Source organism: Seriola dumerili, unplaced genomic scaffold (genome assembly GCF_002260705.1).
Source record: "Seriola dumerili isolate Sdu_G_001 unplaced genomic scaffold, Sdu_1.0 BDQW01000111.1, whole genome shotgun sequence".
NCBI lineage: Eukaryota > Metazoa > Chordata > Actinopteri > Carangiformes > Carangidae > Seriola > Seriola dumerili.
Window position 1 is genome coordinate 302,845 of NW_019174366.1, and position 16,573 is coordinate 319,417.

Consider the following 16,573-nt stretch of genomic DNA (forward strand, 5'->3'; position numbering starts at 1 on the left):
GATGTTTGGCTGGGGCTGGGGTTTGGCTGAGTGAAGGGAGGCAGACTGGTCCAGAGAGTGGGAGAGCAGGGAGATCCAAGGCTGGAGGTCAGAGCCGGAAGGGATCAGATGGAACTTTAGACAGAAAAAAGCAGGGTTAGTTCAATGTAGCATGTGAAGAGCGAACTTGCAAAAAGTGAAGGCTGGAACGTAGATTGACTCTTTGTAGAGGAGTTGATTAGCAATTGCCTGCAGCTGGTGAAGCTCTGCTCTGCCCCCAGCACGCCTGTCTCCACTCAGGTGATCACACACACACACCGCACACACACACACACACAGGAAGAGAGAGAGAGACTCTGCATGCTAAGCAGAGTTGGAGGCCCCCCCCTCCTACGTGTGTCACCTGTCACACCCCTGGTGCGGTCCAGATGCTCACGGTGGAAATCCCGGACGAAGGATGAGTCCAGGATCCGGCTGCATGGAACCCAACTATGGTCCTCAGGGCCATACCCCTCTCAATCCACCAGATACTGGAGGCAATGGCCAAGGCAGCGCACGTCCAGCAGGCACCAAACCGTGAAGGCATGGTAGTTTTCGATCATCCTGGCTGGAGGGGGGCCAGGTGCGGGTGGGGACAGAGGACTAGTGGAAACAGGTTTCACTTGTGAAACATGAAAGATGGAATGAATACAAAGAGCCGGTAGTTTCAGATGGACAGCACAGGGATTGATGACACTCAATTTCAAAGTTTCTTGGACTCAACCTTGAGAGGCAGATCTTTGGAAAGCAGCCATAACTTGTGGCCAGCACTGGCAAGCGGTGGCGATTGGCTTGGCCCCGAGTTCTAGAGGCAGCATGGAGCAGGGCAGAACGGGCACGTTTCCAGGTCCACGTTTCCAAGACAGTGGCACATAGAGGTCTGAACTGACGGGACAGCAATGTCGTCCTCCTGCACAGGGAATAAGGGAGGTTAGTAACCGAGGTAACAGAGGAAGGGGGACATACCTGATGAGGCATTGGGCAGGGAGTTGTGTACATATTCCACCCATGGCAGATGGGAGCCTCCTTTCCTGATTGGCTCGTTCAGTTTGGCCATTGGTTTGGGGATGGTAACCCAAATAGAGAGGCTGATGGTGGCTCCCAGAGCGGTGCAAAAAGCCTTCCAAACTTAGGAGGTGAACTACCCCGGGTAGACACAATGTCAGACGATATCCATGCAGGTGAAAGACATGTTCCAACAAGGAGGTCCGCAGTCTCTCTAGCGGAAGGAAGTTTAGGCAGAGCAAGAAATGATGGTTAGAATGACAGTTTTACCTTCAGATGGTGGGAGACCAGTTACAAAGTCCAAGGATATGGGAACAAGGATGGCTGGGGACAAGCAGTGGGCAGAGAAGTCCAGATCTGGGTTTTGTCGATGTATTTTTCTGAGCACACACACAGAGCAGGCAGAAATGAAGGACTGGGTGTCAGCATCCATGGTAGGCCACCAGAATCGTTGTCGGAGGAAGGAAAGCATGCGGTTTATACCAGAATGGCAGGGGAGACATGTGGAATGAACTCACTAAAGAACCTAGGAGCAAACAGAGTCAGGGACAAACAGGCGGTAAGGGGGACTGTTACCTGGGTCTGGCTGCTGACTCTGGGCTTGCTTAACCATGGACTCAATTTCCCAAGTGACAGTGGCGATGACGCAGGTGGGCGGCAGGATGGGGTCTGGATCACAACCAGTCTCCTTGGCAGTGAGCTAGCATGAGAGGGTGTTGGGCTTAATGTTTTGGGAACCTGGACGATAAGTCAGAGTTAAACCTTCCAAAAAACAGAGCCCACCTTGCCTGGCTTGAGTTTATCCTTTTGGCTAACTGAATGTATGAAAGGTTTGTATGATCTGTCCAAACAATGAAGGGTTGGTCCGTGCCCTCTAACCAGTGGCGCCATTCCTCAAGAGCCAATTTCACTGCAAGAAGTTCTCTATTTCCAAAGTCGTAGTTTCTTTCAGCTTAGGAGAGTCTATGAGAGAACAATGCACAGGGGTGGAGTTTATTGTTGGATGGGGATCTTTGAGAGAGTGTCCAAGGTATCCTCCTTCACAATGAACTTAAGGGCTGGGTCTGGTTGAATGAGGACTGGGGCAGAGACAACACAACGTTTCAGCTCCTCAAAGGCTGACTTTGCCTCAGGTGTCCAATGGAATGGTCTGGAGGTGGAAGTCAGGGCACAGAGTGGGGCAGCAAGGCGGCTATAATTGCAGATGAACCTCCTATAGAAATTTGCAAATCCAAGGAAGCACTGCAGCTACTTGAGATTGGCGGGAGCTGACCACTCGGACACGGCAGTGACTCTGGCGGGATCCATCTGCACCCGCTCCTTTGCGATCACATATCCAAGGAACACACTGTGGATACATGACATTCACATTTCTGGGCTTTCATATACAAGGTGATCATGTCACGTAAGACATCGTTGATCAGAGCCTGGAAAACAGCAGCAAACAGAGTTAGTCAACCTAAATGGCATTACTAAGTACTCAAAGTGCTCTGCATGGAGAGGGGCAAAAGCAGAGCTAATTAATGACAATGGGTACTTGTTCTTGATGGTAATGTTCAGGCAGTGGAGGTCTCAGAGTGCCATCCTTTTGATCACAAAGAAAAAACCTGCACCCACTGGTGAAGATGACAGCCATAGCCTCATGCTCAGGTTGGGAAAGGTTATAGAGTCCACTGCTTGAAAGGGGTGCACCAGGCTTGAGTTCAATAGAATAGTCATATGGACAGTGAGATGAGAAAGACAAGGCATGATGCTTACTAAAGACAGGAGCCAGGTCATGATAAACTTCTGGTACAGAAGATCAGGAGGTTCTGGCAGGAGAGTCAATAATATGAAAACTGATTACCTCATGATGATTTCCAACAGCAGGAGGGTCATAGGGACAGTTTTCCGATCCACCTGAGCTAACAGCATACCATTGAGGCTTTGGCCTCCAGGGGAGACTCGAGGAGCTCAGTCTTGATTTCTATTTGTTTGTTTCTCCCATACAGCAGAGGCCCAGGTGAGAGCTGCACCTTTCAGTGAGCTGATCAGGTAACAGATCCAGGAAGGTTCTGAGGCATATGATTGGGGCTATTGCTCAAAAACTAGGGAATACTGGACAAGAAAAGCACTGCAGGAACCCAGATCGCCATCGTAGTATGGTGTGGGGACAAAAGGCTCACGAAAGTTATGCGGAGCACTAGTCGGAGGAGTAGCTGGGCCTGAGTAGGTAACTGGTCTCTGATATCATTTATGCTAGCTGAGAGGTCCTTAAGCTAGCCCATGATATCCTTAAGGACTTTGTCATGTTGTCCAATTACGGCACCTTGATGAGCCAGGGCTACGCATAGCCCCTCTGTGTCTGCTGGGTTCATTTTGTGGTCAGATCGCCTGTCTCCACTCACACACACACACACACACACACACACACACACAGGATGAGAGAGAGAGAGACTCTGCATGCTAAGCAGAGGTAGAGGCCATGACATCAGCTTTTAATGTCCTTGCTGTACCTCTACAGGCTGTTAAACCTTAGCTTAGTCTGAACCAGGTTAGTTACAACGTAGAGATAAAGGATAGAACTTAAAATTTGCACTTCAAGCTTTCTTAACTGTTGCCATCAGTGACCATCCCCTCCTGCCATCAGTGACCATCACCATTATTCTATATGATCCTTGTCCTGTTCATATATAGAATAAAGTGAGGGTTTGCTCTGTGGTGTAGGCTGTAGCAGAACATATTTCTCTTCCTTTCATCAGAATACAAAACTTATGTTTCCACCGAAGTGGCTGTTCTGTATCTTATTATAGAAACACTTCATTTGCAAAGTGATAATTCCAGGTTTTGGTCAATTGAATTTAAGTGGCAAAATGATGTTGTCTTTGGATACCTTCTGGTTTTCTTGTTCTGTACCAAAGAAACCAACAAATTCCTTTATTTAATTCAGATTTTCCCCAGTTTAGAGCTATCAGGACTGGTCCAGGTACTCAGAGGTATCCAACATAGGTATCCAACTTTAGTGAGCTTTTATCCCACAAAGGTTAAAGATATTAGGTTTGGCATGAAGTCTAATTCCCTTCTAATCTTTATGATTACCTGTTTGATTTGGAATTTGGCCACATTTCTATGCAGTCCAAATCTGAGTCCTTGAGAGTTCAAATTTGGCAAGTTGGATTCAGAGACCTCCAGACAACGGGAGGACACACACCAAATTGCAAAAAATTATTTTCATTTTAGCATCAATGTTCTACAGAGGTGAATGATTTCCTTTTGGTTCCTTGGAACCAAGTGGACCCAAAAACTTCAATTCAAACATCCCCCAAATGAGCTTTTTCAAATCCTTTAACCACATTCACCATGACATGGATCAACAGATACGGATGTTATCCAAACAATAAAACCATTTAATATTATAGATCACACAGATCTATACAGAGGCACCACTACGCTACCAGTGCCCAATGAAAACATCAACACAAACTCTACCTTTAACCAGAATAATTTGGCAGATTTCAACTCTGAGAACAGCTTTCATCCAAAAGAAATCACACACCACAGAGACATCAGAGCCACTGGTGAATTTCCAGTGGGTTTGCAGAGCTGGCTCTTCCAGGGCTTCATGCTCAGATCATCCACAGTCAATCTGCATCACTCATGTCTTAGCATTGATATCATATGCAGTCGCTCTGCATGTTTAGTCTAGTCGTCAACACACCACAACGTCAATCTAGTAGTCAACAAACCTACAACTCACCTCACTTCCTGTTGCTGGTCCAGGGATCACATCTTTTTTCATATGTGAATCATATTTTTGTGCATTTTCATGTATTTTTTTTTTAAATACTTAAATAAGAATTATTTTTTAATGAAATACTCATGTTATTCAGGTCAAACAGTTATGTGTCTTTCATAAGGTAAAGAGCTGTGGATATAATTCACAAAGAGGTTTTGAATAATTATGTTTTGGAGTTGAGGCCTTGGCATTGGACTCCTTTGAGCTGGAAACTGAATGTTTTAACATGCCAAAGAACAGAAATGTAGGGACAAGCTGGTTTCAGTGGTTACTCTTCAAGTTTTGAGGACTTTTACAGGAAGCTGCTGGAATGGAAAAGTAAGAATTTTGAATCCTGTGTTGAAATTATTTGAAAGTGCATAAGAGAAACAAAAACTTTGCTCATGGAAAGTCAAGTCAAAATGATACTTGGAAATGGAAAAATGGAAACAACTGGAAGAGGATCTGCAAAATCTGACGAGATCCTTGATATAAAACTTCTGTGCTACAAGGTGATACCATCACAGACCCAGGAACTTAAAGGAACACAGATTTACATCAGTGAGGATGAATCTGACCATATTAAGACGAAAAGGAAGGCGTAGACACTGAGAAAGATTGTGCAGTGCTAAGATACGACACACTTATTATCAAACTGAGGGAAACATCTGAACTTATGACCAGAGAAGCTCTAATATCTAATAACAACACTGGGTTGTGAAAAGCTAATTTGAACGTCTGTAGCATCAGGAACAAGATACACGACTTGAATAATCTGGTATTTGTTAGTTCCATTCATATATTAGTGATATCTGAGACTCATCTAGATGAGATCTAGACTCACCTGTTCAGAAGTCAGAGTTACTGCTTAATGGTTATTAGAAGGGACAGAGATAAATACTATAGGCCTTGTGATGCTGATGCTGACTATCTCACTCAACCATGTGGTATGTGATAATATATTTGCTTAGATATATGCATATAGAGTGGATGTCTAACTGTCCAAGGAGGAAAATATGAATGCTTGTAAGTCATCACAGTTGGTTTCCTTGCTAACAGAAGTTTTCATTAATGAAAGCAGGTCATACTTCCACCACATGTAATGATTACATAGTAATGCACAGATGTAGCACAGTCCATGTGCACTTGTTCAATGTTTTTAACTTCCACATTTTAGCATCCCCTGGAAACACTAACGTTGTGTTGTGAGTATATGTGTTGTCACATTGATGGAGATGTTTTCTAGAGTTACTTGTGTTTTTTCTGTTTGCATGTGTTTTCTAGTCGCAGTGCTTTGAGCCACCATATCTCCCTGCTTTACTGAATGTTATTAATGGTAATTGTTAATAAACATGCACCAGTGAAAAAGTTTACAGTGATGAATGGATGAAGCTAAACTGATGAGGGACAAGTTAAAGTACAGTGAACTGAGAAACCAAGTGACTAAACTGAACAAAATTAATTAATTTAATTTATATATATATATATATATATGGAATACCTGATGAAATGACAGAAATCAGACACAAAGACAGAAAGGCATAAACTGGTTAGTGCAAGAACACCTCAACCTGGATAGTCTATAAAAACACCAGTTCAGTAAAAACACATATTGAAATTGCCCAGTTTATCATTGAAACTGCTCTGCAGATGTCGTTGTCACAACATGGTCAAATGAATTGTGTTCACCTCCAGAATTGAATTAACTTGTACAAACATGGTGGATGTATCAACTTTGAAGACACAGTCGAACTATAGATGGGATCTGGATGCTGGCTCATTTCTCCTGCTGCTGTTGAAAGAGCTCATTCCATGCTCTGACAAGCTGACGGAGACTTTAAAATTTTCAGAAACTGACATGGAGGCAAAATGTAAGCCTTCTAGTGATAAATCCCTTTTCAACAGCTGTAAGCCCAGGACACACAGTCTGTGTTATGTGTGACGTGTCCCAGCATTATAAGTCCTTGCGTTACATGTCCCTGCGTTCAAGTCCCAGCGTTACATATATCGACAAATAAAAATATTGCTCATTTGCAATAATTATGAAATTCAAATGTCAGTAGTCCTCTTTTGTTGTTATAAATATAACGTATTCTCACATACATCCATGAAGACAAGTGGATTAACTTAATAGTCATAGATAGTTTTACATAGTTAAACAGTGGATAATTCCTGGATGGGGGCGGCTCGTATCTTTTCATGCAGGGCAGTGATAATTCCTGGGTTGACTGCAGGTTTTGCTTGTTGATAGAGGGCAGTGGAAAATCCCAGGACAACTGCAGGATTTAAAATAATCCAGTGTAAAAAGCACAGGTGCAATAGACTGACTGACTGAAATATGCTTGTGAAGGAAAATTTGGATTCGATGATTTGATGGATCTAACTGGTGAACCACAGCACCAACAATAGTTCTAAACAAGACTAGGTATAAAACTGGTACATGACTGGCTCTGTATGGATGCCAACAAGGGGCTTTGGGCTACACCTATTGTTACGGGCTAGAACTAGAAGGCTTACATTTTGCCTCCATGTCAGTTTCTGAAAATTTTAAAGTCTCCGTCAGCTTGTCAGAGCATGACATGAGCTCTTTCAACAGCAGCAGGAGAAGTGAGCGTTTTGTTAGAGCCAGCATCCAGATCCCAACTACAGGTCCACTATGTGTTCAAAGTTGATACATCCACCATGTATCTACAAGTTAATTCAATTCAAGCTGCTCTGGTTTCCCAGCTGCTTGGGAACTGCAGGGAAGAGGAGGAGCACTTCCAATACACTGAGCCTTGCCTCCATTACAGCAAACAAACTTTCATTACATGTATTATTATTACTAAAGGAGGCAGAGGAATAACTAAACATAACACACACACCAGGGAGAGAGGGAGGGAGAGAAGTCATCAGTAACTGCTCAAGAAACTAGCAGATCTGAATAGCATGTGAACAACAGAAACACCGGCATCTGGAGATTAGACAATACTCTTACTACAGCACAACAATAAAAGCCCTGTTAAGAAATAAAGGGTTTCTGTTCACTGAAACAACAGAGGGCTTTTAATCTGAAATGGCAACAGAAAGTGTTGAGTTTATATTAACACATAGGGCCTGATTTACTAAAGCTTTGCGTGCGTAAAAACGTGCGCAAACGCGACAGCACGCGCAAACACATGTTGATGCTGATCTAACAACCGGGCACACCGAGGATTGCGTCTGTCAGTCGGGCAAAATAACACACGCTATCCATTTTGCGCTTCTGCCTTCATGAATATGCAATATGGCGTGCCTGCCAGAACGTGCAAAATATTGGGAGGAGTAGATGCAAATAGAATCATTTTGCGCACGCAATGTGATTTACCAAACCTGAAACTAATTGCGCTGATTATTTTTGCGTCTATATTTAGCACGTTTGAAAGTCAAGTCTTAGGCTACCTGGCACAGCCGTGCGCACAGATGGCTGTGGTCATTGTTGCAAGGAGGCGGCGTAGGCACGACAGGCAATGGAGAGAACGCATCTTTTCTGTTCGTGTCACTCTTTTTGGAATGGCAGAAGAAAAAATAATCGAAACATATAGGTTTCCGGCAATGCCATTTTCGAGCTTCTCCATGAAGTAGGAGCTGATTTGGATCCAGTCACAAGGAGGAGTCATGCAGTGCCTGCTATGAAACTCAGAAATGTGCTTGTTTGCCTCTTGTACCAGCACCTCCAATTCTGTGGCTTCAAATTTGCTTTTGCGCTTCCGTTGGGTCTGCTCGTTTGCATTCGCCATGGTGAACACCCTTAACTCGCGCAAAATCCTCATTTAAATAGGGCAGGCTCAATCACTTTTGCACCTGTAGTCAATTGCGCTGTTAATCTGAGTAAATCACCCGCAAGCCCCAAACAGGCAGTGCGCGCAATCTATCCATGTGCGCACGCAATTTAGCACTCTTTATTTGGGATCTTAGTAAATCAGGCCCATAGTGCAGTAACTTAGGATCACTCAGTCAGTCAGTCACAGGTATTCTTGATTATAGGGCTGTCCCTGCTGTTTGCAGACCAGCCAACAGTGTTAGATGCTCTTGGTTTGCCTGATATTTGTTTGTTTAACTAATATCACTGTTGTTATAACAGTGACAGTAGTTACATGAGCTACAAATCTAGAAGCTAACTCAAGTGTCCAAAAACTAAATAGACTAATCAAAGTGCACTACATTAACTCAACAGTAATGTTTCACAGCCAAAGAAGGTTGGATACAAATATGTGTGTGATCATACCCAACAACACAAAAGAATAAATGGTCATTTGATGGGATTCCAGCTGTGACTCAGTCCAGCATTAATTCCACATATCCATCACGTCCTCTGAGCAACTTCCTCTGATAAACTCATGTTGAATCCTCATCAGGATGTTCAAGTGGCGTCATGTAAACACTACTGTGCCGTAATAAGTTTATTGATCTCTTACACTCATTACAGATACAGTGGGCTGTAGTCATGAAACAGGACATGTGACTTTAGGGACACTACCACCACTGAGTCGATCCAGCAGATCGACTGATTGCCAGCTGCACCGGAGGCACATCTGCATTAACATTATCACAGGTTTTCCTCCAGATGAAATATCAAGTATTGATGTGGATTATTTTCTCTTCTAGGACCACTGCTTCTACCATGGCCATGTGAGAGGACATCCAGAGTCCTGGGTGGCTCTCAGCACCTGCTCAGGAGTCAGGTACAGTCAACACTGCTCTGATATGACTCAGACAAATTACAGGAGGATTGAGTTTCCTGATGTTGTTTAGATTCACAGTTTTTTTTATCCTCATTGTGGGCAGATTCTTCCTGATGTGGATGTATGATGAATTTGATTTCACACATTTGATTAATGCATCACCTTCCATGGCAACCACAGCAAAGTTATTAAGAAATACACACTTTATATTTTCCCTTGTACCAGAACTCACACCTTGTCATAACATGTGATAACTTATACATGACTAAATGATAAACTAGTCCTTATGTTATGAAATTAGTTGTTGCCAAATATTCAGGTAGTACCAGTACCAAGTATCAGGCAACAGGTCATGTGTTATAAAAAGCAGCTTGTATCTGAGCTGTTTAGATTTAATGTCTGACATATCTCACACTTCAAAAGAAAATTTTTGTTACATGAAGATGGTGGAAAATGGGAAGATTTTAGTCAGCACAATCTTCCTCAGACTATAACACGATGCCAACCACAATTATTGATTAAGCCTGGGGATAGCCGATTGACCAAAAGATCATATGACAATCTTTTTAGGTGGAATCACAATCCATGCTCCATGATCTGTCTCCCCACAGATTTAGTTGACCTCATGTGATCACATGACTAGTGGTGCATATTGCTGCCTGGATACAAAGCCTGTCACTTCAACTCAAGGCTAAAGGCCCAACTCACAAATGTCTGAATACTGTTTCCGTTCTGATTTTATTCTGAAAGTCCTGACTGGAAGTTGTGATTCATATCTTTCTGACACGCTTTTCTCAGATGTTTGTCCGAGGCTGCAGAGCAGAACTAGGACTGCTGTCACCAGCTGTGGTTAGCTGTTAAACCATTAACGATGGGCCGGTTAGCAGCTTTTAATGACGTGATCCGTACGATTCATCTGAAAAGTAAATCATATGTCAAAGTCAGACTGTTCACAATATGAAATCATCAGATCACCCAACCCTAATTAAGCCTGGGACAAAGGTGATTTTTTTCATTTATTTCTATTTCGTGGTGTTTTTATTCTTTCTAAGTCTGCAAGTTACTTACGTACTGATTTAAATATTGTTTCCACCAACTGTCAGATTATTTAAGTACTGAACAGCAGATTCACATTCCTGTACCAGAACAAACCCTGTTTAAATAGAAGTGCATTGTCTCCATTTCAGTTGATAATATACTTTCATGGTGCATATACCTGTCGGGTCTGAGCTCTACCTCATGAGCTGGACACCAAATATGTTGAATTTCGGTTGTCTATGAATTTATTATCTATCATTAATTAAGAAAATATTAATATTAGAAATATTAATGTTAAATAATAACTTTAAAATTAATTAAAGTTCACGGGGCACCAGCCTAAACAAATAGGCAAAATAGCCAATATAGTTTTAGTCTCAAATTATTACCATTAATCTGGAACTCTGATTAACAATTAGCTTACTAACTATAACCAAACTACCAAATCAACAGTAAGTTAAGGTTGAAGGATTGGAATTCTACAAAGTAGAGGTTGGCAACATTCACGCTTGTGCAACATTAAACACACCAGTAGTTATACTTAAAGGCATTTATTTACAATGAAGCAGAGTAAAACACAATGTCTGATCTAGTATATACAGGTGTGTGTATGTGTGTGTGTTTGTGTTTGTGTTTGTGTTTGTGTTTGTGGGTACACAACAAAGGCAAGATGGCCGATTCACAGTGGTCACTGTGACCACATGACCTGAACAAAGAAGACTACACAAGATGGCGGTAAACAAAGAAACTACTCAAAATGGCCGCTGGACCACCTGGGGTGTGTGAGAGGGAAGGTGTGAGTTTCTTTGTTAGCCTAGTTCATGTAATCTAAAGGTACCAGGTTAGAGGGGGGTGGTTAGCTTCATGCAGGTTCTAGAACTGAGACGTACTGCTATGTGTGTGAACATACGAGTACCTGATTAACTGTATGACTGACCACAACCTAAGCAAACATTACATTAATCAACAAGTACATTAACAAAGTTAAGACTTCTGCTGCTTAGTTATGCTGTGCGGTGCTATGCTGTGAAAGGTTAGGCCCAGTCAGTTAACGTTACCCAGTCCTGGAAACAAGCAAAGAGGTCCTTTCCAGTGTTGGTGTAAAGTCCTGTGAGTTGGGAGGTTTCCTGGTGGAGTAAAGTCCTGTCTGGCTGTGTTGCTTTGCAGTTATCTCCTTTGTTCTCTTCACAGAGTTAGCTGTTCCATGCTAACTCTGCTACGACTCCTGTTGCTTGGAAAGCCAGCTGGCCTTGTGTCGTAGCTGCTGATTCTGACGAGGATTTGGTTCACTCACAGTTAATCCGAAGCAGGTCGCTGCTATTGAGGAGAAGAGCGTTTGCAGGCTGCTGGTAGCAGGCTGGCGCGAGAGCTGGTTTCTCAGGTAGCAGGGCTGACCTGGGCTGTGGCCTTGTTGCTCTTTGAAGAGCTCAGAGGAGAGAGCTGGAGCTGTTCTCCAGAGCAAGCCGAGGGAGAAGAGAGCGAGAAGGGGGCCAGAGATCTGGTTTTGTTTGGTGACACCCTTGGGGGTCACATGTCACACGCTAACCCACACTGGCTGGCCAGTGGGGTCCGTGGGGGGAAGGGTCGTCCCCAGGTGTGAACGGTGAGGAACTGTGGAGTGTGAGTTCCTTTATCCAGTGGAGCAAAGAAACATTTGGTCTCTTGAATGATTGAGTCCCAACATACCTAAACATGTTTGTGGTCAGTCACATCATCACTAACCTGGATCACAGTCATATTGCCATGTAGACTTCAGTGGTTAATGGCTGGGTGTGAGTTTAGATACTATAAAATGATATGAGGTGAAAAAAACAGTGGTGAATTTGATAGAATATGTGTGAGTAGAATTCAGAGTGGACAGAACAGCTGTACTGGGAGTTGTGGTCTTGAACCCACTCTGCTGCTCTGCCCCTCCTGTCGTTTGTCTGCAGAGTGACAGCTGATCGGTGAACAACTATTTAAACAACTGATTTTAACTTGTAACTGAATAACTAACCTCTAACTTTTCTGAGCTTTTCAGACACAGCTTTTTGTTTTTTTAAATTTTGTTATTAAATGAGTCAGCGACAGTGCACTGCTGCCTCAGAGTATCAGCAAACAACATATGAAGTCATGTCAAAAATAGTTTGTTGGTTTGGAATGACAAGCAGCGTATGCTGGCTAATATTAGCTAAAGTTATCAAAGTTTACTCTCCATTTGGCTCCCCTTGATTTGGACTTGTGGACAGGGACGCATGCTGTTTGTTTATTTTAATGTTAATAAAAGTCTCATTGCACAGCATTTGCTGTTGAGCCTTGAATCTGCCCTCAACACATTTTGACAAAGTTTAGTCCAAACACAGAAAGTTCGACTTGCTCTGTCAGAATTATTCTTTCATTTTCTTGAGATGTGATATGATCCTCTTCAGGGATCTAGGCAGCAGTTTTAAAAGTCTTAAATATTCACTCAGACAGATTTCAATGTGGAGCACATTGAAGGCTCAAATTGAAGCTTTCTCCTGGCAAAGGTGCAGCGTGTCCTCAGGATGTGTGTCCCAAAAAGTATATTCATAAATTTAATCCAATAAAAGAGACATCAAATTACAGCTCAGTGGGGCTTTAGTAGGAATTAATTCAAAAGCCTGTTCACTAAATCAAAACGGATGCGAGTCTTAGGAAGTTTTTCATGACGTTGTAAGAAAATCTAACATTTTTCTTTCTGATGGTGGCTGGTTTGGCGCTGACACGTCCGTCACTACTCCTCAGTCCCTCTGTCCTGATCTGGGAAGGTAGCCAGATGTTGCTTGTTGACAGTAGCTTTGATGAGAACAGAGCAGACATGGGGAGAATAGAGATCTGTGAGCCAGCAGAATGTAAATGCTTTCCAGTCCAGTCATTCACAGTTGTCCAAATGTGGGCTGACGGATATAAATTTGCTACTGGTCACAAAACAAACTGAGATATTAAGACATGAAGTTTCTTTAAGGGATGTTGTGATAAAATAACAGAAATTTACTATCTAAAAACACATTTTTCTACAAACACAGTATGAGCTAACCCTGCCAACACATCACATCATCATCATCATGTGGTGGCTGTGTTATCTTGACACAGTTATACATAAACTTTGCATGAATAAAATTAGATATATAGAGAGAAACCTTCCCTGAAAATCTTGCTTTTGTTGACCTTTTGTGGCTTAACATCTAATTTTTCTTCCCAATCACAGTGGTGTTTTAAACTGATTTTCACTCATGTCAAAACAAAATGTTCACAGTTGGTAGTTTTTAGGATCCTCTGTTAGTCAGAAGAACTCAAGGTCCACTTACTGTTGACCAGTGAATGATGAGCTCTGGCAAAGACAGTGGGTACATGTTGAGTTAAGAGTACATCACCAGTTTGGCTATAACGCTATAATGTTGTCGTATTCATGATGGAAAGTTTCAAAATTGTCTTCAGCCCTAACCCACGCTGTCTCAGGTGACATCGCTTAAAGATATTTATCAGATTTTCCTGAGCTCCCTCTGGAGACACTGAAGGCTTTTATATTTTTTTTGGCTGGACCACAACAGCAGGGTCAGCTGTTTCCCAATTCTCTGTTGCTCTTCAAAATTAATTGGCGCAAACATTATGTCATCAGGGGGTGTTTACACAGTGTTTGCATCAGTTCCACAATAATTTTCAACTTCATCTTCAATATCAATGTTCATGTCCAACTCTGTGCAGATCAGATGCGTTTATTTCAACATACATAAAACATTATAATGATAAATCCCACATTCTTTTGAATAAAAGGCTGAATTACCAAAACCAAAATACAAGTTAAAGTTTGTGAGTTAATATTAATCCTTCATTCAAATCAACAGAACGATAAAATTTAAATCCAATATCAACAACACTGCATGAAACCATGGACATTGTTTTATACTTCTCACACTGAACAGTTCCTCCTCAGTCATCTTTCTAAACACAAAACATCTCTTCTGCCTCATAGATGAATCTCATAAATGATGAACACTGAGTCATTATAAAGTGCTAACTGATCTTTGTATTCCTTTTAATTTTTGATGATCATAGAATCAAAGCTTACTCCACTATTATCCTCATTATAAATCACTCCTGGGCAAAAGCCTTCAGAGTTCAGAAAATGATCAGGTTTTCTTATTTTATTCGTTGTGTAGGATTGTTCAGAAAGTAAAAAGGAAAGTAAAAAGGAAAAACTGAAATATTATATTGACATAAAGATTCAGACACTTTACTGTTTGAAGAAACTTTGGCAGTGATTACAGTCGCCAGTCTTCTTGAGTAAGTCTCTACAACCGTTACACATCTGGATTCGGGGATTTTCATGTGGACCGACGGTGGACAGACATTTTCAGATCTCTCCTGAGATTGGGTTCAAGTCAGGAATCTGGCCGGGCCACTCAAGGACATTCAGTTTTCCGAAGCCACTCCTGTCTTGTCTTTGCTGTGTGAACCATTGGCCCAGTCTGAGGTCCTAAGCTAAACAAGGTTTTCATTGAGGATGTCTTTGTACTTTGGTCAGGACTGAGGGAAAACTGAATGGCGCAGTCTCCCTGTCCCCCCATATCCTGATGCTGCCTCCACCATGTTTCACCATTGGGATGATGTTGTTCAGTTGACGAGCCATGCAGGTTTCATCCAGACATGACTCTGAGAATTGAGACCAGACAATTCATTCATGGTTTCATCAGACTAGAGAATCTGGTTTCTCTCAGTCTCAGAGTCCTTTAGCTGCTTTTTTACAAGCTTTCACTGAGGAGAAGGCTTCATTTGGACACTGACATAAAGCTCAGACCAGTGGATTGAGGCCAGAGGTTATTCAAACTTTCCAGACTGTTAATTGTGCAAAAGTATTATGGGAACTGAAACAGAAACTCAAAGCACAGAGAGAGTTAATTAAAGATCATATTACTGGGCCTTATAGGCCAGGTAGAAACTAACATGACTTCATCAGCTCCTTGTTTCTTTGCTCTGACATGCCAATGGACTACAGATGTGAATTAGCTTGAAGCTATAATCTGCATTGCATCAAATGGTGACATTTATATTTGAGCTATACATTGTTCCTTTTAAATAAATTAATACAGCATCTCTGGAGCTCAGCCAGAGTCACCATCAGGTTCTTGGTCTCCTCTCTTCCCCCTGATGTCTCAGTTAGTCCAGGTCCAACTCTAGAAAAGTCCTGGTTATGCAAGACTTCTTCATGTAAGAATGATGGAGACCACTGTGCTCTTGGGAACCTTCAATGCAGTAGAAATGTTTTTGTATCCCTCTGTAGATCTGAGCCTCAACCTAATCCTGTCTCTGAGCTCTGCAGGCAGTTCCTTGGTTTTTGCTCTGAAATGCATTGTCAGCTCTGAGTCCTTATATAAGCTGTGTCCCAATTCAGGTTCTCATCCTTCAGAGGTTGCATTTGAAGACCGATTGCGTTATAGCTGTGTGACTATGCTGTCCCATTTCAAAGGTTCCTTCAGATGTGGCCAAGATATGCATCCGCCTTTTCCTGGGCAACTCCAACAGGTGGATCCTTTGTGGTCCAACCTATCCCAAGTTTCATTGCGCGCCGGTAATGAAAATAATATGGCAGCAAACAGAGACAGAGAGCCTGAGGATTACACTGTGAAATGTAGATATTAGGTTTCAGCTCAGTTCAACAGCTAACGGCACAACTGTCAAAACCAAGGGCCTTGAAACCTTAAGTTTTAGTGAAAAACATGTTGTCAAGGTTTCTAGGCAACATAAGCCGCGTTTAAGCGAAGATCCTCCTTAGGCCAAACTGTTTCATTTTGGTTCAGCCTTCGCAGTCTAGACCGCCTCCAGGATACAGTCCCCAAATTGTGACACAGCTATAGATGATGAAGAGAAGTGGGACGAACTTTCAATTTGTTGCAGCAAAGTGCTAGGCACTTATGAATACTTATGTCAACGTGAAATTTGATTTTTTAGTCCTTTTCAAAACATTTGCAAAAATTACTAAAATTCTGTTTTGCTCATTATGGCATAGAGCTATGAGGGAAATGTGAAATGTGCTGTATACGGATAAAGGAGTAAT

At 42.2% G+C, this 16,573-nt stretch overlaps 1 protein-coding gene across 3 annotated transcripts in view; it reads left to right on the forward strand.

Moving 5' to 3' along the window:
• The window catches only part of LOC111223613 (disintegrin and metalloproteinase domain-containing protein 19-like), a 269,806-nt gene that overhangs the window by 169,962 nt on the left and 83,271 nt on the right, over positions 1–16,573 (forward strand). For all 3 annotated transcript variants that reach the window (XM_022747830.1, XM_022747833.1, XM_022747831.1), the window contains exon 5: positions 9,404–9,480. In XM_022747830.1, the coding sequence (XP_022603551.1) occupies positions 9,404–9,480 (77 nt within the window). The remainder of the gene's footprint in view (positions 1–9,403; positions 9,481–16,573) is intronic.